Source organism: Octopus sinensis, linkage group LG30 (genome assembly GCF_006345805.1).
Source record: "Octopus sinensis linkage group LG30, ASM634580v1, whole genome shotgun sequence".
Taxonomy (NCBI): domain Eukaryota; kingdom Metazoa; phylum Mollusca; class Cephalopoda; order Octopoda; family Octopodidae; genus Octopus; species Octopus sinensis.
This window is the reverse complement of record NC_043026.1, coordinates 14036811-14061864: the sequence shown is the minus strand read 5'-3', so window position 1 is coordinate 14061864 and position 25054 is coordinate 14036811. Positions and strand designations below refer to the sequence as shown.

General features: G+C 42.7%; 1 protein-coding gene across 2 annotated transcripts in view; it reads left to right on the top strand.

Moving 5' to 3' along the window:
- LOC115226564 (RING finger protein 207) overlaps nucleotides 1-25054 on the top strand; it is a 75952-nt gene that overhangs the window by 27002 nt on the left and 23896 nt on the right. For both annotated transcript variants that reach the window (XR_005004340.1, XM_029797567.2), the window contains exons 9-14: nucleotides 32-132; nucleotides 9009-9095; nucleotides 12277-12607; nucleotides 14465-14650; nucleotides 16242-16293; nucleotides 19409-19526. Coding sequence is in view for 1 of the 2 variants with exons in the window: in XM_029797567.2 (XP_029653427.1) it covers nucleotides 32-132; nucleotides 9009-9095; nucleotides 12277-12607; nucleotides 14465-14650; nucleotides 16242-16293; nucleotides 19409-19526 (875 nt within the window). In the remaining variant the exon portion in view is untranslated. The remainder of the gene's footprint in view (nucleotides 1-31; nucleotides 133-9008; nucleotides 9096-12276; nucleotides 12608-14464; nucleotides 14651-16241; nucleotides 16294-19408; nucleotides 19527-25054) is intronic.

Genomic DNA, 25054 nt, shown 5'->3' with positions numbered 1-25054 from the left:
ATTACAGCTGTTTCGAACATTGTGTTGACAGGTTCTCATGGAACGCCTGCAGTCGCTGGCCCTTCAGAAACACCCTCTCCGTCCGACGCAGGGAAGTCAAGTGAACACTGACCATAAAAACGAATTTGCCAAGTAAGCTGTTATCTCTCTCCCTCTACCTCCTCTGTATATGCAAATGTCTTGTGTGTGTGTGTGTGTGTGATTACAATTGTCTGATGAATGTTAATTGTGTGAAAGATTTTTTGGCTTCATGAAACGTGTTACTCTGCCTTCGGTATTCAAGTACTATTATCCACTTTGTTTTGCATTTATGTGCTTATTCATGTATCTATCTATCTGTCTGTCCGTCAGTCTGTCTGTCTGCCTGCCTCCCTATCTATCTGTCTGTCTGTCTGTCTGCCTATCTATCTGTCTGTCTGTCTGTCTGTCTGCCTCCCTATCTATCTGTCTGTCAGTCTGTCTGTCTGCCTCCCTATCTATCTGTCTGTCAGTCTGTCTGTCTCCCTATCTATCTACCTATCTATCTATCTGTCTGTCTATCTAATTATCTATCTATCTACCTATCTATCTATTTACCTATCTACCTATCTATCTAATTATCTATCTGTCTATCGAATTATCTATCTATCTATCATCTATCTATCTATCTATCTATCTATCTATCTATCTATCTATCTATCTATCTATCTATCTATCTGTCCGTCTGTCTGTCTATCATCTATCTATCTATCTATCTATCTATCTATCTATCTATCTATCTGTCCGTCTGTCTGTCTATCATCTATCTATCTACTTATCTATCTATCTATCATCTATCTATCTATCTATCTATCTATCATCTATCTATCTATCATCTATCTATCTATCTATCTATCTATCTATCTATCTATCATCTATCTATCTATCTATCATCTATCTATCTATCTATCTATCTATCTATCTATCTATCTATCATCTATCTATCTATCTATCTATCATCTATCTATCTATCTATCTATCTATCATCTATCTATCTATCTATCATCTATCTATCTATCTATCTATCTATCTATCTATCATCTATCTATCTATCTATCTGTCTATCTATCTATCTATCTATCATCTATCTATCTATCTATCTATCTATCTATCTCTATCTCTGACGGATGTGATGTCGTTTCAGCTCCGAAGGTAATCATTTATTTTGACCATTTAAAAGTGTATATTGACAAACATTTTGTGCTTAAAAGTTGTGCAACAACATCCACTGTAAACCTTTGATAAATATCGACACAAAATTTTGCCCCTTGTGGGCAAAATTTAAAAGAAAAAATTCTCATAGCCTTCGTGGTTTCATTTAGCCATTTTATTTCCAAAATGGCCACTGGCCACCACGAGGCTGAGTTGCAAGTGAAGCGTGACGCAGAACAGAAAAACAGGATGCTCTGTTAGCATACGCCGAACCTGACAACTCCACCACCACCAACAGCAACAAATACAAAACAAAGGTCGCAAGGCCAAGCACCGTCAACACCATCAGTGAGTCCACCACCACCACCAACAACCATGGCAGAATCTGCTACTAAAACTGCTATCCCTACTAAAGATATCGCCACCAATAACAACATCACCATCACCGCCACCAAAGACCGTGCCGTCAATGCTACTAATACTACCAACACCACCGCCGTCACCAAGAACGACAATAACAACAACAACAACGACGACAACAACAATTCCCTTCAACCACTGCTCACTCCATCACCAACAAGTGAAAAAATAACGACGACAAGCAAACGAAATGTCGAATCTTGCCCTAGTGCAGGACTAAAGTACGCAGGCAATTTTCCACCTCTTCCTACTAGCACGATCGAACCAAACACACCAATTTTACAAACTGCAGCCAACAACAACATCACCACAAGCAACAACAATAACAAAACAACAACAAATTTCGCCGAGGCGATTAAAGAAAAAAAAACAACAATATACTTTACAGCTCAACAAATACAGGACACGAACATCAAAATAACAGAATCAGAAGGTATAGTAAAAATAAACATACCAGAAGATATTTTGGAAAATGAAAAAAGACGAACAATCATTTATAAAATAGTTAACAAAAAAACAAAAATCCCAGAGAAGGCCAACACAAGCAAAATAGAGAAGTGCTTGAAACCCATCTGGGATCACAAAGAATATGTAACCTGGTGGAACAAATTTGCCCACATACAAGTTGTTTTCCACACCGAAGAGTTAGCTAGACATTTCTCAACGCTAACTCTTCACTCAGATGAACTCCAACTTACACCAAGCTATCGGGGACAGAAAGTGACTAAGATCACTCTAAACAATGTCCCCAAAATAGCCAATAGTCTATGGCTTGTAAAGGCCCTATGCGTAAAAATGGCGAATTATACTATTTTGGAAACCACAGTCACAGAGCATAAAAACTGGGTGGGACAAAAAATAGAATTTCTTCTACATATACATCATGAGGATATAAAAAAAATACCCACCCAGATATGTGTATCAGACGACCACAAGTTATATGTGGTCGTCGATGGCAGAAGACCACGTTGCTACATATGCGGCAGTGAGCAACACCTCAAAAAAGACTGCAAATCTGCCGCAAGAAAACAACAGCAACAACAACAGCAGCCGAAACAAAAACAAATAAACAAGGTTTACTACCCACACCACTTTTGCAGGAACAAACCTCACCAAACAAACAACCACACCAACTGCAGCACCAAGAACAGAAGCAGCATCACCAACAACAACAACCAAGAATATACCAACTCCCAAACCAAGGACATCTGCCAAAAAACCCACCCACAAAAATGAAGAAACAATTACAACTCCAAATCCCCACAAAATTGAGACCCTAAACAACACACAATACCCACAATCACCCAAACACAAAATACCCAAACCCCACATCCAAAACCGCATACACCACACCAAACGCTCACCAACCAACACCAACAACAAAACCAACACAGTCGACAATAGACCCCAATTCTTTCCCTCTTCCAGACTCCGATTCGTCTGATCTGTCATTAGACGAAGAAGACACGGAAGATTGGCAAATAGCCACAGGGGGGAGAAGAAAAAGGGGAAAAAAAAGAAAAGAAAAAATAACAAACAAAGCGGGAAGATACACCACTCCCGAAACAAAAACATCCACAGAAAACACACACATCAACACAAACACACCATCATCAAACCCCCAAAAATGTTAACAGCCATAAACACAAACAACCACGACCTAATGGAACACATTAGGTCAAACACTAACATTACTGAAAACGACATAAAAACAAGTAACCACCACATACAACACCACCACAACACATTAAAATAATACACGTGACACAGAACACATACAGCACCCTGAAATCTCTTTACCCTGATGCAGTAGGGAGATTTCAAAAGTACTCATCGAAAAAACTGTATAAAAGCCTCATAGAAGAAGACCGTGAGGTGAAAGACAAAGAACTTTCGAAAAAAAGTAACCTTTTCTCTCTCCTTTTCTTTTTTGCACTTTTATCGGAACATGCTCAGAATAGGTAGTATAAATGTACGTGGCTTGGGGTCGCCTTGGAAACAAGGCTACCTGTTAAATGACATCAAGTCACTAAATCTGAATATCATAGCCATCAGTGAGACCAGACTCCACAGCTTGCGGGCACTCCAGCACATTTTCGGTACACATTTCAACATTTATTTTTCTCCGTGTCTACCGAGAATGGGCGGGTGGCACCGCGGTGCTTATCCGGAAGAGTCTGGATCTCAAAGTAAGAGCAAATTTCCTAGACCCGGAGGGTAGGCTGGTCGTTTTGATGTCGATGGCAGCAATGAGTGTGCTTTTCGACTGATAGCAGTTTATGCTCCGTCTTAACAGGCCGACCAGATTTCTTTCGACGTCTAGAGTCTTTCATGGGAACGTCTCGTCCTTTACTTTTAGTGGGGGATTGGAATGCCACCCTGGACACGCATCTAGACTACGTGGGCAGAGATAGCAATAGAAGGGGATGCAAATGCCTCAAAGACCTGCTCAGACGTTTCCAACTGTCTGACAGGTACCGACTGGACCACCCGAATGTGCCAATGTGGACATGGAGTAACCGCATCGGGTCGTCCAGATCATACTTAGACAGAGTATTCTGTAGGACAATAGATAAAAATAGTGTAGGTTGTCCACAATTTCATATAGTCAGTTACACAGATCACAAGTTTGTGACTTGTACACTTGACTTAGATAAGACACATAGGCAGGGTCCTGGTTACTGGAAACTGAACGCGTCTTTTACAGCACGACAGTTTACAGGGACCGGATCAGCACATTAGTTAAGAGAGCTTTGACGGGTACCATCATCAACAACAGATGGTGGTATGCCCTAAAAAAAGCGATTAAAGCAGAATCAGTCAGATACAGTAGAGCCTTAGCATTAGACCGAAATAGAATAGAGGGAGAATTAGTTAAGTTTTAGAAGAGAGGCACTTAGAACTGGCATCGCGTCCAACGTAGTGGCGGCGAGATTGGCCCTCGACCAACACCTCAACGCCAAACACGAGGGATGCGTTGTCAGAGCTAGGATGCGTGCTCTGAGGAACGAAGGAGTTGGAGCCGCCCAAGAGGCCCGAGTGGTGGAGACGCAACGAGGCAACAGAGCCACCATCAAGTCTCTTATAGATGAACAGGGGCGCGAATTGCTCGAGCCTAAAAGGATGTGTGGGGTTTTTCAACAACACTTCACCCAACTGTTTGGGACAAGTGGTGAGTCAGAAAGCAGAGTGGACTTTAGTGCCTACCTGCATGCCTTGCCACGACTCTCAGCAAGGGAGGTGGAGTCTTGTGAAAAGCCTATCACAGCTGCGGACGTACAGGATGCGATGGTAGGCTGCGCGAGAGACAAGTCACCAGGCTTGGATGGTCTGCCCTACGAATTTTATTTTCATATGCCAGACTTGTTTGGAGGCGTCTTGGCAGCTGTCTACTGCAACTGGCAGCAGAACGGGAGTATTCCTGCTTTTTAAAGCGAGGAGCAGTGGCACTGATCAAGAAAGACCCAAACAAGGGGGACGTCATAGATAATTTCAGGCCCATCACTCTGCTCAACGCAGATTTGAAAATTTTGGCCAAGGTGTTAGCCGAGAGGTTGGCGCTTGTCATCAAGAAACTAATCGACAAGGCGCAAACATGCGCCGTGCCGGGTAGAAGTATTCATGACAACCTCCATCTGATGCGCTACATCATAGACAGGGTAGTTAAAAATCCTGGCATGGTGGGGCGCTGATCAATTTGGATCAATCAAAAGCCTTCGATAGGGTAGACCATCACTACTTGGAGGCTGTCCTCAAAGCGGCTGGTTTCGGTCCAGTTTTCCGCGGTTGGATCGCTGCCTTATACAGCGGCATCCGCTCAGTAGTTCGCGTAAATGGTCATCTATCCAGACCTTTTAACATCATGCGTTCGGTTCGTCAGGGATGCCCCCTCTCATCGCTGCTGTATGTACTGACTCTTGAGCCACTACTGCGGAAACTGGCGACGCTGAGGGGCATCCCACGAGAGCTGGGATGCGGGAGGAGCGTGTCTGCATACGCGGATGACGTCACCGTCATAGTGTCGAGCTACGAGCACATCGAGCTGGTCGGCGAGACACTGAAAGAATACGAAGCGGTAACGGGAGAAAAAATTAACCGGGAAAAGTCAGTGGGCTTGCGGCTCGGCACCTGGAGAAGCAAGCCCATGCCGTCCAACAGCGTCTCCATCGTGGGACGCTGGACGGACGGACCGGTTAAATTGCTCGGGGTCTGGTTCGGTCCGGACCTCCAAATGGAGAAGAACTGGGGCGAGATAACGACTAGGGTGGCTACTCTCACCCAGAAATGGACTGAGAGAAAGCTATCCCTAAAAGGTCGGGCGGAGGTGGCGAACGCGTACATCGCATCCGTCATCGAGTATCGTCTGACCGTCGTGCCTTGTCCCGACCCTACCATCACCAAACTGGAACGCATACTCTTCCGCTTCTTGTGGAAGGGAAACGTTCCGATGGTTAGGCGATCCATTTGCTGCCAACACCCGCTAAAGGGCTGGAGGGCTGGCCGTGGTTGATGATGCGCAGGCATGCGCTGAGACTGCGACATCTCCGGCGCTTCATAGACAACGGTGAACAGGGTGGTCGCCTTTTTGCGGCACGCTTTCCCGCAGCTCGTCTCCTTGAACGAACTACAGTCATGGATCAAGCAGAGACCGAGGCTAGGCGAATGGCACCGCGAGTGTCGCGTTGCTCTCAAGCAACTCTGCCGTCCGGGATCGAACTTGTGCGACTCCATCACAACAAAGGCATTCTATAGAGGATTAGTGGAGGGGAGGTGCGACGACGAACTCGGGCAGAGTCTGGGCGTCGACGAGGAACACCTGACCCGCCTGTTCAGGACAACTTTCGGGCCGGGACCTATGAACAATCACCAAAGATCCCTGGCCTGGCAGTGCTATCGAGAAGCATTACCTGTTCGGGATAAGCTCTACAGACACGGTTCCAGACACACTGGACTGGACCGACGCCGAGCGTCAGAGCGACGAAACCGTTCTGCACGCACTCGTGCAATGTCCAACCATTTCCGACCTGTGGGCTTATGCCGAACGGCTGCTGTCACGTGTGGGACGAATCTGCCTATCGGCCGAGTCTATCGTGAGAATTGCTCCGCCCCCTTCCCTCAACCGGGAAGGCAAGGCAGTTTTCATCGTACTGGTGGCCATGGTGAAAGAATGTGTGTGGTGGACTCGAGCGAAAGGATTAGAGACAAACACTTACCTCTCTGGCCAATCGCTCATCAACTTTTCCAAGTACCACTTGAAAAGGAAGGTGAGAATGGAGAGGGAAGTTTTGTCTCGCGAAAGATTCAAAAAAAGATGGGTGAATGTTGCAAAGATGGTGCGTGCTAGTAACGAAACCATTTTGAGCATGATCCTGTAGATCGTAAAAAAGAAAGAAAGAGAGCATTTTTGACCTCATGTGTTTATTTCCTCCCTGACTGGGGTTCCCGTGGTCTTTTCTGTAGGCTTTTCTTCCACGGATGAACCCAATCTTGTTATATCAATGTTTACACCATTATTTCTGTGATACACGATTTTCCTTTTTTCCTCCTCTCGATCCCTTTTGATCGCAATCTTACATTTTTATTTTTTCCACCCTCGAAAAGAAAAGCTCTGCATTTGTATTTGTCCCCTCTGTATTCAGCCCTGTGTGGCTAATAAAAGAAAGTTATCTATCTATCTCTCTATCTATCTAAGGATGCGTCCCGATGGTCAGGCGATCCATTTGCTGTCAACACCCGTTAAAAGGAGGGCTGGGCATGCCGTGGTTGATGATGCGCAGACACGCGCTGAGACTGCGACATCTCTGGCTCTATGTAGACGACGGTGAACAGGTGTGGTCGCCGTTTGTGAGGCACGCTTTCCCGCAGCTCGTCTCCATGACCGAACTGCAGTCGTGGATCAAAAAGAGGCCGAGGAAGGGCGAATGGCACCGCGAGTGTCGCGTTGCTCTCAAGCAACTCTGCCGTCCTGGGTCGACCTTAAGTGACTTCAACACAACCAAAGCATTCTATAGGGGTTTAGTGGAGGGGAGGTACGACGACGAGCTCGGGGCGAACCTGGACGTCGACGAGGAGTACCTGACCCGCCTGTTCGGGACGACTTTCGGGCCAGGGCCCATGGACAACTTCCAGAGATCCCTGGCCTGGCAGTGCTACCGAGAAGCGCTACCCGTTCGGGATAAGCTCTACAGACACGGCTCGAGAAACACGGGGCCGACCTGCCCGAGATGCGGTCAGAGCGACGAAACCGTTCTGCACGCACTCGTTAGTGTCCAACAATTTCCGACCTGTGGGCTTATGTCGAACAACTGCTGTCACGTGTGGGACGAGTCGGTTTATCAGCTGAGTCTATCGTCAATATTGTCACGCCTCCTTCCTTCAAACGGGAAGGAAGAGCTATTTTCATCATCCTTGTGGCTATGGCGAAAGAATGTATCTGGTGGACGCGTCTGAAAGGATTGGAGACAAACACTTTCTCTCTGGTCAATCTCTCATCAACTTCTTCAAGTACCACTTGAAAAGGAAAGTGAGAGTAGAGAGGCAAGTTTTGTCTAGCGAATGTTTTAAAAAAAGATGGGTGAATGTAGCAAGAATGGCACGTATGAATGACGAAGCCACCTTGAGCATGATCCTATGAACCCAGGAATCGAAAACAGAGAGTTGCTTATTTGCAAAAAAAAAAAAAAAAAAAAAAGAAATATAAAATGTGACTTCATTGACCGAGGTTACCGTGGTCTTTTCGTAGGCTTTTCTTTCCACGGGTAAACCTCACCTGTCCTCCCCTTTACACTTCATATTGACATTTCTGTGATAACGATCCCTATTGATCAATTTTTTTTTTTTTTTTTTTTCCTCTCCCCCTTTTTTTTTTTTTTTTTTTTGCCCTCTTTCTCTCCTTTTACGATCCCTTTTGATCGAAACTCCCCCTTCCATTTTTTTTTTTTTTTTTTTTTTTTTAAACCTTCAAAAGAAAAGCTCTACCTTGTAATTTGTTCTATCTGTGTGCAGCCCTGTGTGGCTAATAAAGAAACATATCTATCTATCTATCTATCTATCTATCTATCTATCTATCTATCTATCTACCTATCTATCTATCTATCTATCTATCTATCTATCTATCTATCTATCTACCTATCTATCTGTCTATTTCTCTCCCCCCCCCTCTTTCTCTCTACATGCCTGCCTTTTTTTTTTGCTTTTTTTCCGGGTGTAAGCATACACTTTCCGTCTACCAAATCCACTCACAAGGCATTGGTCGGCCCGGGGCTATAGCAGAAGACACTTGCCCAAGGTGCCACACAGTGGGACTGAACCCGGAACCATGTGGCTGGTTAGCAAGCTACTTACCACACAATGTATATATGTATATGACATGATCCCACTGGACCCCAACTCTCTCTACTCTCTGTTTCTCTTCCCAGATGCCTGGAGCCACTTCTATTTCCAAACCTCTGCAGAGAATTCACCTCATCCACCAACAACAGTAACACCTTCGCACCAACTGTCAAGTAAGTATCACCTTGATAAATGAACTTACCTTTCATTCTCCCATCGTTTCATTTGTATCTCTGGTGGCATGTGTAAAATGGTTCGAGCGAGGTCGTTGCCAGTACCTATTTTTACTACCCACAAGGGGCTAAACACAGAGAGGACAAACAAGGACAGGCATAGGTATTAAGTCGATTACATCGACCCCCAGTGCGTAACTGGTACTTATTTAATCGACCCCGAAAGGATGAAAGGCAAAGTCGACCTCGGCGGAATTTGAACTCAGAACGTAATGGCAGATGAAATACCTATTTCTTTACTACCCACAAGGGGCTAAACATAGAGGGGGACAAACAAGGACAGACATAGGTATTAAGTCGATTACATCGACCCCAGTGCGTAACTGGTACTTAATTTATCGACCCCGAAAGGATGAAAGGCAAAGTCGACCTTGGCGGAATTTGAACTCAGAACGTAACAGCAGACGAAATACCTATTTCTATTTCTTTACTACCCACAAGGGGGTAAACACAGAGAGGACAAACAAACGGATTAAGTCTATTACAGCAACCCCAGTGCGTAACTGGTACTTAATTTATCGACCCCGAAAGGATGAAAGGCAAAGTCGACCTTGGCGGAATTTGAACTCAGAACGTAACGGCAGATGAAATACCTATTTATTTACTACCCACAAGGGGCTAAACACAGAGGGGACAAACAAGGACAAACAAACGGATTAAGTCGATTACAGCAACCCCAGTGCGTAACTGGTACTTTATTTATCGATCCCGAAAGGATGAAAGGCAAAGTCGACCTTGGCGGAATTTGAACTCAGAACGTAACGGCAGATGAAATACCTATTTATTTACTACCCACAAGGGGCTAAACACAGAGGGGACAAACAAGGACAAACAAACGGATTAAGTCGATTACATCGACCCCGAAAGGATGAAAGGCAAAGTCGACCTTGGTGGAATTTGAATTCAGGACGTAGCGGCAGACGAAATACCACTAAGCATCTCGCCCGGCGTGCTAACGTTTCTGCCAGCTTGTCGTTGCCAGTACCGCCTGACTAGCCCCCATGCCGGTGGCACGTAAAAAGCACCCACTACACTCTCGGAGTGGTTGGCGTTAGGAAGGGCATCCAGCTGTAGCAACTCTGCCAAATCAAGATTGGAGACTGGTGCAACCATCTGGTTTGCCAGCCCTCAGTCAAAATCGTCCAACCCATGCTAGCATGGAAAGTTGACGTTAAACAATGATGATGATGATGATGATGATGGATCATTTTATTGGCTGCATAACATAACGACTTTATGTTCTGTGTTGGTTGTGTGTGGAATTTGGTAAACTAGAATTGCATAAAGATGCAATAAATCAGTTGGTGAGGCATCAGAAACAGCGAGCTGGCAGAAACGTTAACATCCCGGGTGAAATGTGTAGCCGTATTTCGCCTGCCATTACATTCTGAGTTCAAATTCCGCCGAGGTCGACTTTGCCTTTCATCCTTTCGGGGTCGATTAAATAAGTACCAGTTACGCACTGGGGTCAATATAATCGACATAATCCCTTTGTTTGTCCCCTCTATGTTTAGCCCCTTGTGGGCAATAAAGAAATAGGTATTTCGTCTGCCGTTACGTTCTGAGTTCAAATTCCGCCGAGGTCAACTTAATCTTTCATCCTTTCGGGGTCGATTAAATAAGTACCAGTTATGCACTTGGGTCAATATAATCGACTTAATGCTTTTGTTTGTCTTTGTTTTTCCCCTCTGTGTTTAGCCCCTTGTGGGTAGTAAAGAAATAGAGGCATCAGAACTGACCAACAAAGCTATTGTCACCATCATCATCATCTGTTATCATGGGTTGGATGACTTGACAGGAGCTGGAAAGAAGGATGTGCATTGGTGGGGCACCAGGTTCTGTTGTCCAGTTTGGTTTTGATGGATGGATGCCCTTCCTAATGCCAGCCACTTTACATAGTGTGGACTGGGTGCTTTTTATGCGACACCAGGACAAAAATGCTTTTCTTGTGGCTCTAGCACAGGTGCTTTTTATGTGGCATCATTGCAGGTGCTTTTTATGTGGCACCATTGCAGGTGCTTTTTATGTGGCACCGTTGCAGGTGCTTTTTGTGTGGAACCATTGCAGGTGCTCTTATGTGGCACATTTGCAGGTGCTTTTTATGTGGCACCATTGCAGGTGCTTTTTATGTGGAACCATTGCAGGTGCTTTTTAAATGGCACAATTGCAGGTGCTTTTTATGTGACACCATTGCAGGTGCTTTTTATGTGGAACCATTGCAGGTGCTTTTTATGTGGCACCATTGCAGGTGCTTTTTAAATGGCACCATTGCAGGTGCTTTTTATGTGACACCATTGCAGGTGCTTTTTAAATGGCACCATTGCAGGTGCTTTTTGTGTGACACCATTGCAGGTGCTTTTTAAATGGCACCATTGCAGGTGCTTTTTATGTGACACCATTGCAGGTGCTTTTTAAATGGCACAATTGCAGGTGCTTTTTATGTGACACCATTGCAGGTGCTTTTTAAATGGCACCATTGCAGGTGCTTTTTAAATGGCACCATTGCAGGTGCTTTTTATGTGACACCATTGCAGGTGCTTTTTAAATGGCACCATTGCAGGTGCTTTTTATGTGGCACATTTGCAGGTGCTTTTTATGTGGCACCATTGCAGGTGCTTTTTATGTGGCACCATTGCAGGTGCTTTTTGTGTGGCACCATTGCAGGTGCTTTTTAAATGGCACCATTGCAGGTGCTTTTTATGTGACACCATTGCAGGTGCTTTTTAAATGGCACCATTGCAGGTGCTTTTTATGTGACACCATTGCAGGTGCTTTTTAAATGGCACCATTGCAGGTGCTTTTTAAATGGCACCATTGCAGGTGCTTTTTATGTGACACCATTGCAGGTGCTTTTTAAATGGCACCATTGCAGGTGCTTTTTATGTGGCACATTTGCAGGTGCTTTTTAAATGGCACCATTGCAGGTGCTTTTTAAATGGCACCATTGCAGGTGCTTTTTATGTGACACCATTGCAGGTGCTTTTTATGTGGCACATTTGCAGGTGCTTTTTATGTGGCACATTTGCAGGTGCTTTTTATGTGGCACAATTGCAGGTGCTTTTTATGTGGCACCATTGCAGGTGCTTTTTTACTAAATAAATGTATGTTTTCATATCTCCAGGCTGGAATTGTCTAAAGTACACCATTCCAACAACAACAAGCTCACTACTAGCACCAATACTACAGCAGGCCACCAGAACAGTAGCAGTCAACACCACCATCATCATCATAACAACCCCACTACTACCTCCCCTAATACTGCAACCACTACTACGACTACACTACCTACTGCTAGTAGTGGTGGTAGTAGTGTTACAGCATCTCTGATCAACTACAGCATCAACTTCAACAACTATCGGCGCTCCAATGGGAAAAGTAACAGTATAATCAAATTTATTGATGCCAAGGGTCCCTTTGCTGACCACTGCAACGAGTTTGATGTGGTACACAGGGTAGGTACTAGTTTCCTAGTGGTAGTATTATGTGAGCAGTGTGGTGTTGCGGTGGTGGGAATCAGTTTTTGGATGGGAAATGAGTGTGTGTATATGCATAATTTTGTGTGTATATTTCTGTATATATGGTGTGTGTGTGTATATATATATATATATATATATATATACTCTTTTACTTGTTTTCAGTCATTTGACTGCGGCCATGCTGGAGCACCGCCTTTAATCGAGCAAATCGACCCCGGGACTTATTCTTTTGTAAGCCCAGTACTTATTCTATCGGTCTCTTTTGCCGAACCTTTAATGTGACGGGGACATAAACTCACCAGCATCGGTTGTCAAGCAATGCTAGGGGGACAAACACAGACGTACAAACATACACGCACACACATATATATATATACATATATACGACGGGCTTCTTTCAGTTTCCGTCTACCAAATCCACTCACAAGGCTTTGGTCGGCCCGAGGCTATAGTAGAAGACACTTGCCCAAGGTGCCACGCAGTGGGACTGAACCCGGAACCATGTGGTTGGTAAACAAGCTACTTACCACACAGCCACTCCTGCGCCTATATAGATACATAGATAAGAAAGGAAAGCGAGTCAGGGAGTAAGAAAACGAGAGCAACAATGGTTGTTATGTATGTGTGTGAATGTATGTATTTATGTATGTTAGTGTCAAGACCCTGCCTCAGTAAAGCTGGACTCAAGAGTCATCTTCGTAGTCATAAAACGAGAGAGATGAGTGACAACCTGGCCACTGGTGGTGGTGTAACACACCATACTAATCATATCTGTCGGGCATGTGGAAGAGAGTGTAATTCGGCAGGGGGACTTAAACGACATGCAAAGGTACATGAAGCCCGGTTACAACTACAGTCGACTATTACCGGTAAAGGTTTTCGTTGCCAATTCTGTACAAGACATTGTAGATCTTTGGCTGGGCTAAAAAGTCACATTCGATCACAGCACCAGTAACAGTTAAGCTTCGTGCAATGGCCATACTCGATAACAAGGGGGCAGCCATAACGTATGTATGTATGTATGTATGTATGGTATGTATATATATAGGCGGCGAGCTGGCAGAAACGTTAGCACGCGGGGCAAAATGCTTAGCGGTATTTCGTCTGCCGTTACGTAGTGAGTTCAAATTCTGCTGAGGTCGACTTTACCTTTCATCCTTTCGGGGTCGATAAATTAAGTACCAGTTACGCACTGGGGGTCGATGTAATCGACTTAATACCTATGTCTGTCCTTGTTTGTCCCCTCTATGTTCAGCCCCTTGTGGGTAGTAAAGAAATAGGTATTTCGTCTGCCGTTACGTTCTGAGTTCAAATTCCGCCGAGGTCGACTTTGCCTTTCATCCTTTCGGGGTCGATAAATTAAGTACCAGTTACGCACTGGGGGTCGATGTAATCGACTTAATACCTATGTCTGTCCTTGTTTGTCCCCTCTATGTTTAGCCCCTTGTGGGTAGTAAAGAAATAGGTATTTCGTCTGCCGTTACGTTCTGAGTTCAAATTCCGCCGAGGTCGACTTTGCCTTTCATCCTTTCGGGGTCGATTAAATAAGTACCAGTTACGCACTGGGGGTCGATGTAATCGACTTAATACCTATGTCTGTCCTTGTTTGTCCCCTCTATGTTTAGCCCCTTGTGGGTAGTAAAGAAATAGGTATGTATGTATATGTGTGCATACATGTATTCATATATGTGTGTACGGGTGTGTGTATGTATATATGTGTGTATGTATCCATGTATGTATGTAGATGTGTGCATGTCTTGATGTGAGTGTATGTGCATGTGTGTGTCCATCATTCTCCGTCTCATGTATCTCTGTATGCTTTCATCGTCCCAGGATCTAATCCAGAAGTTGGATCACTTGAAGCTGGAGGCCCAGGAGCTGCATCGAGATTTAACCCTGCGTCGTTGTCTGGCCAAGAAGACGGTGATCGCTGATCTGAGGAAGATTGTGTCCCTCCTTGAGGAGCAGCTACATCGTCACCACCTCAACCTGGAGCACAAACAGCCCCTCTTGGAGAAGGTCAGTCGTTGAAACAGTCTGTGTGTAGACCTGCAAGGGTTTGGGTTTGTGTGTGTGTTCATCATCATCATCATCATTTAACATCCCTTTTGCATGCTGGCATGGGTTGGACAGCTTGACAGGAACCGGGAAGGCCAGGAGCTTCACGAGGGTCCACAGTCTGTTTTGGTTTGGTTTCTCCTGCTGGATGCCCTTCCTAATTGCCAACCACTCCACAGAGTGTACTGGGTGCCTTTTATATGTCACCTTCCCCCGTGCTTTCAACCTGTTACCAGGAACCCTTCCAGTGGTTTTTACATGGCATCTTGGTTTTAGCATCTCAATTCTGTTGTGGTGGATGGGCCTTCATGGGTAAAACAATATTCCACATTATCTAAGCCCTCTGCCATCCCTTTCGTAAGGGCATTTCATTTTGAAGCTCCGATATCACTACAGGGTGATACACAAGTGCTCAATGATGAGTTCGTTGTGTCACAGAGCAGGAACATCATCATCATTTAGTGTCCGCTTTCCATGCTAGCATGGGTTGGATGGTTCGACCAGGGATCTGGGAAGCCAGAAGGCTGCACCAGGCTCCAGTCTTGATCTGGCAGTGTTTCTACAGCTGGATGCCCTTCCTAACGCCAACCACTCCATGAGTGTAGTGGGTGCTTTTTACGTGCCACCGGCAAAGCTGCCAGATGGGGCTGGCAAACGGCCACGGTCGGATGGTGCTTTTTATGTGCCACCGGCACGGGGACCAGGTGAGGCTGGCAATGGCCACAATTGGATGGTGCTTTTTATGTGCTACCGGCACGGGGGTCAAGCGAGGCTGGCAACGGCCACGATCGGATGGTGCTTTTTACGTGCCATCAGCACAGAATATCTCTAAGCTAATGAAGCTGATGACACAATTTCTTATTCCTTAGTCATTTTAATTTATCACTGCTCTGTACTCGACTGACCCTTTTTTCTGAAGCACAAATATTGTGTTCTGGCATTTAGTTATCAGTATTGCTATGCCTAAGAGAAATAATAATAATAATAATTACTATTATTATTATTATATATATTCTTTTACTTGTTTCAGTCATTTGAATGTGGCCATGCTGGAGCATTGCCTTTAGTCGAACAAATCGACCCCAGGACTCATTCTTTTTAAGCATAGTACTTATTCTATCAGTCTCTTTTGCTGAACTGCTAAGTTACGGTGATGTAAACATACCAGCATTGGTTGTCAAGCGAGGGTGGGGGAACAATCAAGACACACATACACACACACACACATAAATGTATATATACTAATGTCTTGTTTTCATAAGTTTTGAATTAAAATCTTCCACCAAACCTTAGTCACAATTTATGTTCCTAACACCAGCTTAATGATAACGTAGGCTCGAAACGTAAAAGACTTGTTCTATTTCTATTCCTGAGTGCCATACTAATACATTTGTTTGTTTGTACTCCACCTGTCTTCGTCTTTTGTTTATTTTCGTAAACCTTCCCGTTATATATATATATACACACATATAGGTATGTGCATTCATATACCTACATACTCATACAAATAACTTTAATGCATTTATGTTTATGCTTTATATATGTCTTGTAGCACTGGGAAGATTCCGTCCAAAGAATAGCAAACGAACAAGAATTATATCAAGGTGAGATCTTTATTCGTTTCTGCGTGATTATTGTAGCTGTCTATCCAAAGTGTTTAACCCTTTAGTGTTCGCATTATTCTACCAAAATTAATGCTTTTTCATCCGTATTGCCTAGAACTAATCAGGTATTATCTTGTTTAACCCTTTAGCATTTAAACCGGCCATATCCGGCCAAAAGTATTCTGCTTGTTTTATGTTCAAACTGGCCAGATCTGGTCTCTCACACCAACCCTACAATATTGTTTTAAAAATTAACAGCTACCTCATCAAAATCTCATAGCTACAAGATTAATGAATGATTAGTTCAAGGCAATGTGGATAAAAAAGGATTAATTTTGGTAGAATAATGTGAACACTAAACGCTTAAGGCGGGCAAGCTGGCAGAAACGTTAGCACGTCAGGCGAAATGCTTAGCGGTATTTCGTCTGCCGTTAAGTTGTGAGTTCAAATTCTGCCGAGGTCGACTTTACCTTTCATCCTTTCGGGGTCGATGAATTAAGTACCAGTTACGCACTGGGGTCGATGTAATCGACTTAATACCTATGTCTGTCCTTCTTTGTCCCTTCTATGTTTAGCCCCTTGTGGGTAGTAAAGAAATAGGTATTTCGTCTGTCGTTACGTTCTGAGTTCAAATTCCACCAAGGTTGTCTTTGCCTTTCATCCTTTCGGGGTCAATAAATTAAGTACCAGTTACGCACTGGGGTCGATGTAAGTAACAGGGACATAAACACACCAGCATCGGTTGTCAAGCAATGCTAGGGGGACAAACACAGACACACAAACCTATACACACACATACACATATATATATATACATATATACGACAGGCTTTTTTCAGTTTCCATCTACCAAATCCACTCACAAGGCATTGGTCGGCCCGAAGCTATAGTAGAAGACAGTTGCCCAAGGTGCAATGCAGTGGGACTGAACCCAGAACCATGTGGTTGGTAAACAAGCTACTTATCACACAGCCACTCCTGCGCCTATATATATATATCTTTTTTTTTTTCCTCTGTCTTCCCTTCTCTAGATCTTTCCTTCTCCTATGTTTCCAACGAAGAGCTCTGCTCGAAACGTTAAACCCTCATTCTTTCCTTCTTTCCTGAGCGTCCAATAATACTATACTTGTTCCACGTCCTCGCGCTGTTGTGTTTTATTGCGCTTTCATGTTTAGATTAACTTTATATATATATATATTATATATATATATATATTATATATATATATATATATATATATATATACATATTTATATATATATATATATATATACATATATATACTACATTTTCACCGTAACATATCTTTATTATTGCCACAGTGCCTTCTGTAAATCAAATTTCACAGTATAAATGTAAATTTAAATTAAATTAGAGATAAAACCACTATTAGGCAACTCAAACAGTGAAAAACATAAACCAGAACATAAAAAACAAAGAAATAAATATAATTAATATAATATATAAAATTTATATAACATATAAAATTTCAAATTTAAATTATTAAAATTTGAAATTTTAAAATTTATATTTATAAATTTTTATATTTATAATTTTTTATATTTTTATATTTTAAATTTTAGATTTATAAGTTCTTAAAACTTTTAATTTTTTAATTTATTAATTATATTTATTTTTTGTTGTTTTTGTTTTGGTCTATCACTGTTTGATTTGAATAATAGTGGTTTTATCTCTAATTTAATTTATATATATACTAGCAGTATCGCCCGGCGTTGCTCGGGTTTGTAAGGGAAATAACTATATAAACATTTTTAGAGATGTAAAGTATAATAGCCATCTCAATTCTGAGATTTAATAATAAATTTTCAGAGAGTTACTTCCCTTATATATGCCAAAAATGCATTAAAAATGGGAAAATTGATGGTAAATTTTTTTATAAATCGTCTCATCGTAGACATTTTTAGAGAGTTACTTCCCTTATATAATAGCAAAAAAATGCATTAAAAATGGGAAAAAATGATGGTAAATTTTTTTTAAATTGTAGACTCATCGTAGACGCGTGCTAATACCCAGAAGAGCTCGATATGAATCACGACTATAAGATACCCGGTTTTGGTTAAACTGCTCCGCAAAATGTGGGAGTAGTTAGGAATCTAAATCGTAGGAGACAGACTCTCACACAACCTTACTTTTATATATAAAGATATTGTTTTTCCTTGTCCTGTCTTTTACTGCTTATATACTTTATACTGTCGTTACTGTCCTGGTTTTGTTACCATTTTCACCCCTCTGCGAAAAGATCTCAAATTTTAATTGATTTGCTTTTCGCAGGAAGGAAAGTTTCTTATTCGAAGATACGTCTCGCCTTCACCTTAGAAACATAGAGTAGATGAAACCATGGCGACTGAAGAAGGGTTTTTTTTTCTTTGTGTTAATTGTCCTGTACTCTATTTTATTTTATTTTTTTTTTTGTTGTTTAAAAAAATGTCCAGTTCCTTGGGTTTGTGTCTATGTTTTCGTTTCTCATTGTGTTCGACGTTTTTTTGGTGTCCTGTACCCATATATGCATGTATATATACATGTAGAGGTAGGTACATACATATATGTATATATATATATGCATATGTTTTTATTTATTAATATATATATATATATATATATATATATATATATATATTAGAGGGAAACCACCATGTGGACACCCATATGCTAGAAATAGATCCGCTACGGTCTCACCACCAAGAAATGTTCTCAAGAAAAATTTAGTGTGTGAATCTATATATATATACATATATATATATAGTTTTTTTTATTTTATAGAAGGAGCTTCTACAGGACTAGAACTGTTTCATTCAAATGAAATCATCAGGAAGCTTGGTGTCAAGAATAGTTTTGGCATTTTTACATTTAGGCAGATTTAAAGGGGTGGTGGTGGGGGACTTTTTGGGGTAGGCAGGGCACAAACTGTCTTTCTTAGGGGAGTGGTCAAAAGAATCATGATAAAAAATGATAAAGTAGATAAATGAATAAATAGACTAATAGAATAGAGTTTTAGGTAAATAGGAAGACTATTGGTTATATATATATATATATATATATATACATACACATATATATATATATGTCTCACTCTCTTGTCTTTCTTTCTCTGCAGCCCAGCTAAATGATGTGAACCGCTTGAAACAGGAATGTCATCATCTCTCAACTATTGTGATGCAGCTCTCATCTTTTGTCAGTTCCATATCAGCAGTCACAGAACGCATTGCACCAAAGTCAGTCTCCGTTTTTTGCCATATATACGTTATACATGCTGTTGTTCTTGTTGTTGTCGTCGTTATAATTATCAGTACGGAAGTGCAATGGCCCAGTGGTTAGGGCAGCGGACTCGCGGTCATAGGATCGCGGTTTCGATTCCCAAACCGGGCGTTGTGAGTGTTTATTGAGCGAAAACACCTAAAAAGCTCCACGAGGCCCCCGGCAGGGGATGGTGGTGATCCCTGCTGTACTCTTTCACCACAACTTTCTCTCACTCTTACTTCCTGTTTCTGTTGTACCTGTATTTCAAGGGGCCGGCCTTGTCACTCTCTGTGTCACGCTGAATATCCCCGAGAACTACATTAAGGGTACACGTGTCTGTGGAGTGCTCAGCCACTTACACGTTAATTTCACGAGCAGGCTGCTCCGTTGATTCGGATCAACCGGAACCCTCGTCGTCGTAACCGACGGAGTGCTTCCATCCGAGGCTCCGGCAGGGGATGGTGGTGATCCCTGCTGTACTCTTTCACCACAACTTTCTCTCACTCTTACTTCCTGTTTCTGTTGTACCTGTATTTCAAAGGGCCGGCCTTGTCACTCTCTGTGTCACGCTGAATATCCCCGAGAACTACATTAAGGGTACACGTGTCTGTGGAGTGCTCAGCCACTTACACGTTAATTTCACGAGCAGGCTGCTCCGTTGATTCGGATCAACCGGAACCCTCGTCGTCGTAACCAACGGAGTGCTTCCATCCGAGGCTCCGGCAGGGGATGGTGGTGATCCCTGCTGTACTCTTTCACCACAACTTTCTCTCACTCTTACTTCCTGTTTCTGTTGTACCTGTATTTCAAGGGGCCGGCCTTGTCACGCTGAATATCCCCGAGAACTACGTTAAGGGTACACGTGTCTGTGGAGTGCTCAGCCACTTACACGTTAATTTCACGAGCAGGCTGCTCCGTTGATTCGGATCAACCGGAACCCTCGTCATCGTAACCGACGGAGTGCTTCCCCCCCCAAAAAAAAATTATCAGTATTTCATTAAATACAAGGCAATGAGCTGGCACAATGGTTAACAACACCAGGCAAAAATGCTCGGTGACATTTCGTCCGTCCTTGCATTCTGAGTTCAGATTCCGCCTCGTTTGATGTTGCCTTTCATCCTTTCAGGAATCGATAAATTAAGCATCAGTCAGGTCCCAGAATCCCTGTGCTTGACTTGGTTTCCCTCCCTACAAATTTTGGGCCTTGTAACCTATAGTAGAATGGATTATTTCATATATACGTTTTGGGCGATGGTAGTTTTGCGGTGTGGAGTCTGCATGCATAGTGGCAGTGTTGTTGTTCTTGTTAACCACACAGCCACACCTATAGCTAATATATATATATATATATATATATAGGAATAAAAATTTATATATAAAGAACGTGAAATACACGAAGGGACGAACACGGAAAACAGAAAAGTCATTCGAAGCCTTCAATCTTCAGTCAGAAACCGAATCATCATGGCAAATTTCGGCTGTTTAATTCTGAGATTTGCTCCAACTCGGCCAGCCCCAAGGAAAAAACTAAGCTGTGGGCATTAGATTTCTTGGTCGAAGGAAAGAATGTAAACGCAGCATAGACGAATATAAATACAAGAAACGAAAACAAAATTGAAAACAGTAATGGTTAAAAACAGGATAACAGCGTGTGTCTTACGACTTTTAGACAAAATGAGACAAAAACAACTTATCAGCAAGCGTGGAAACATCATCATCATCATCATCATCATTTAACGTCTGCTTTCCATGCTAGCATGGGTTGGACGGTTCAACTGGGGTCTGGGGAGCCCGAAGGCTGCACCAGTCCAGTCAGATCTGGCAGTGTTTCTACAGCTGGATGCCCTTCCTAACGCCAACCACTCCGAGAGTGTAGTGGGTGATTTTATGTGCCACCGACACAGGTGCCAGACGAGGCTGGCAAACGGCCACGCTCAGATGGTGTTTTTTATGTGCCACCGACACAGGTGCCAGACGGGGCTGGCAGACGGCCACGCTCGGATGGTGTTTTTATGTGCCACCGACACAGGTGCCAGATGAGGCTGGCAAACGGCCACGATCGGATGGTGTTTGTTACGTGCCCACAGCACGGAGGCCAGTCGATGCGGTACTGGCTACGGCCACGTTCGGATGGTTTTCTTGTGTGCCACCGGCACTCTTACCACAAAGATACAAATTCCATTGATGTTCATCTATTTTGATTTGTTTAACAATAATTATTATTTGAGGGAATAAAATCTAAACTTATGATTTGTGTATTTTATTTAATTTTAAAGTATTTAATTATTTAAGTATTATTTTATGTTTCAATTATGTATATTTAGGATTTTCATATACATATACATATATATATATATATATATCACGTGATCACATGACCGACCAGGCTATCAGATGTTGCTACACATTGCTGGTCACAATGCGCTTCGCATTGTTTTAGCCTTCAAATGATGCCACCCCGCTGGCTAAGCGAGCAGGCCAACAGAAGTAAGAGCGAGAGAAAGTTGTGGCGAAAGAGTACAGCAGGGATCGCCACCACCCCCTGCTGGACCCTCGTGGAGCTTTTAGGTGTTTTCGTTCAATAAACACTCACAACGCCTGGTCTGGGAATCTAAACCACGATCCTACGACTGCGAGTTCACTACCCTAACCACTGGGTCATTGCGCCTCCACATACATACATATATATATATATATATATATATATATATATCTTAAAGTATATTTATCAATTAATTATTTTATTGTTCTATTTTATTTTTAACCTGATGAGCGACTATATTTATATTGAAGTGATTTCTCTACTACTATAATCATTTCTTAAATATAGCCACGAAACACATGTCGTTTTTCTACCTATTATATACGCTTTAATTATTATTTTTGCAATTTACTTAATCTTTACATTTTATTGTTATTTTAAATTTAACTTTTCTATTATATGTAATTTTCTAGATGGTGTAATTTAATTGTTCATTTTGAATTGATAAAAGGTGTTTTTTCTTCTAATTTTATATATATATATTAGCATGGAAAGCGTACATTAAACGATGATGATATATATATATATATAATATATATATATATATATATATATATCATCATTTAACGTCTGTTTTCCATGCTAGCATGGGTTGGACAGTTTGACCGGGGTCTGGTAAGCCATGGAGGCTGCACCAGGCTCTAGTCCGATTTGGCAGTGTTTCTACAGCTGGATGCCCTTCCTAACGCCAACCACTCCATGAGTGTAGTGGATGCTTTTTACGTGCCACCGGCACAGGGGCCAGAGCAGGCTGACAAACGGCCACGATCGGATGGTGCTTTATGTGTCACCGACACGGATGCCAGTCAGGCGGTGCTGGCATCTGCGACGCTCGGACAGTGCTTTTTACGTGTCACCGGCACGGATGTCTTAACTACAATTTTCATTTGATTTATATATATATATATATATATATATATATATATATATACTCTTTACTCTTTTACTTGTTTCAGTCATTTGACTGTGGCCATGCTGGAGCACCGCCTTTAGTCGAGTAGATCGACCCCGGGACTTATTCTTTGTAAGCCCAGTACTTATTCTATCGGTCTCTTTTGCCGAACCGCTAAGTGACGGGGACGTAAACACACCAGCATCGGTTGTCAAGCAATGCTATGGGGACAAACACAGACACACAAACTCATACACACACATATATACGACAAGCTTCTTTCAGTTTCCGTCTACCAAATCCACTCACAAGGCATTGGTCGGCCCGGGGCTATAGCAGAAGACACTTGCCCAAGATGCCATGCAGTGGGATTGAACCTGGAACCATGTGGTTAAATATATCTTTATATATATATATATATATATATTTAAACCCGAGCTCTTCAAAAAGAAGGTTATGGTGTCTGTTTGGTAGTGTAGTGCAGGACTCATCCACTCTAAACAATTACTGCAGAAAAGCCATATTGGAGTACGGGATTCAAGCCTCTTCTCCATGTCTCCTCAAAGGCATACAGCATCTCGAAAGAGTCCAGAAGCTGGCTACCCGCATGGTTCTTGGTCTCAAGAATTTGTCTTATGAAGAAAGGCTGAAGACGCCCGACCTTTATTCTCTCAAAAAAACGACGCCGACGTGGTGATCTCATTCTCGCTCACAACATCATAAGCGGAAAGTGTAACCTCTCGAAAGAGCTGTTCTTCACTTCTGCTCCAGAGCGTCGGCTGCGGGGTCATTCCGAAAAGCTCTATCTGCGACGATTTCATCTCAATCGAAGGAGAGGGGCTTTCTCCGTCCGGGTTGCAGATCCGTGGAATAAGCTGCCAGACGAGATGGTGAAGATGCTGACGACCGCTCGGTTCAAAGTCTCCCTTGACCTCAAGTGGCCTGAACTCTTTACATGAACACCACCCTGTACATAACTCCATGTCCCCCTACATGGCCTTGCTTTCTGCTTTTTGAGCCAAAAAATTAACTAACTAACTAAAATGAAAGTAAAACTGCTACTCCTTTGTCCTAGACTGGTCAGCAGAAGAAGGCCAATAATTCAGGACAATTCTTGACCACTCGTTTCGTTAATGATGCTCCAAAAGTTGAGGGAACTTGGCTACGAAGTTCTTCTCCACCCAGATTATTACCCAGACCTTTCTCCTACCGACTACCACTTTTTCAAGCACTCTGATGGTTTCCTGTGAGAGAAGGGGTTCAAAAATCAAACGGATGCTGAAAGTGCTTTCAAAGTGTTCATCAGTTCCAGAACTCCAGATTTTTATGCTACTGGAGTAAACGAGCTTTTAACTCGTTTGCAAAAACGGGTTGATTGTAATGGTGCTTCATTTTTTATGAATAAAATTTCCGCATTGTTGAAATATAGGCGCAGGAGTGGCTGTGTGGTAAGTAGCTTGCTAACCAACCACATGGTTCCGAGTTCAATCCCACTGCGAGGCATCTTGGGCAAGTGTCTTCTGCTATAGCCCCGGGCCGACCAATGCCTTGTGAGTGGATTTGGTAGACGAAAACTGAAAGAAGTCTGTCGTATATATGTATATATATATATATATGTGTGTGTGTGTGTGTGTGTGTCTATGTTTGTCCCCCTAGCATTGCTTGACAACCAATGCTGGTGTGTTTACGTCCCCGTCACTTAGCGGTTCGGCAAAAGAGACCGATAGAATAAGTACTGGGCTTACAAAGAATAAGTCCCGGGGTTGATTTGCTCGACTAAAGGCGGTGCTCCAGCATGGCCGCAGTCAAATGACTGAAACGAGTAAAAGAGTAAAAGAGTATTTTGTGATGAATTTCATGTTTCAAAAACGTTGCTTACTTTCTATTCAGCTTGCTCCCTTTTTCTTTTTCATTTTTGAAAAGGAAAGCTCTACATTTTATATTTGTCCCCTCTGTGTTCAGCCCTGTGTGGCCAATAAAGAAAGTTACCTGTCTGTCTGTCTGTCTACACATATGAAGAGAGATTGAGAGAGAAAAGAGACTGTACTAGTTCCTCTTCTTCTATTTCC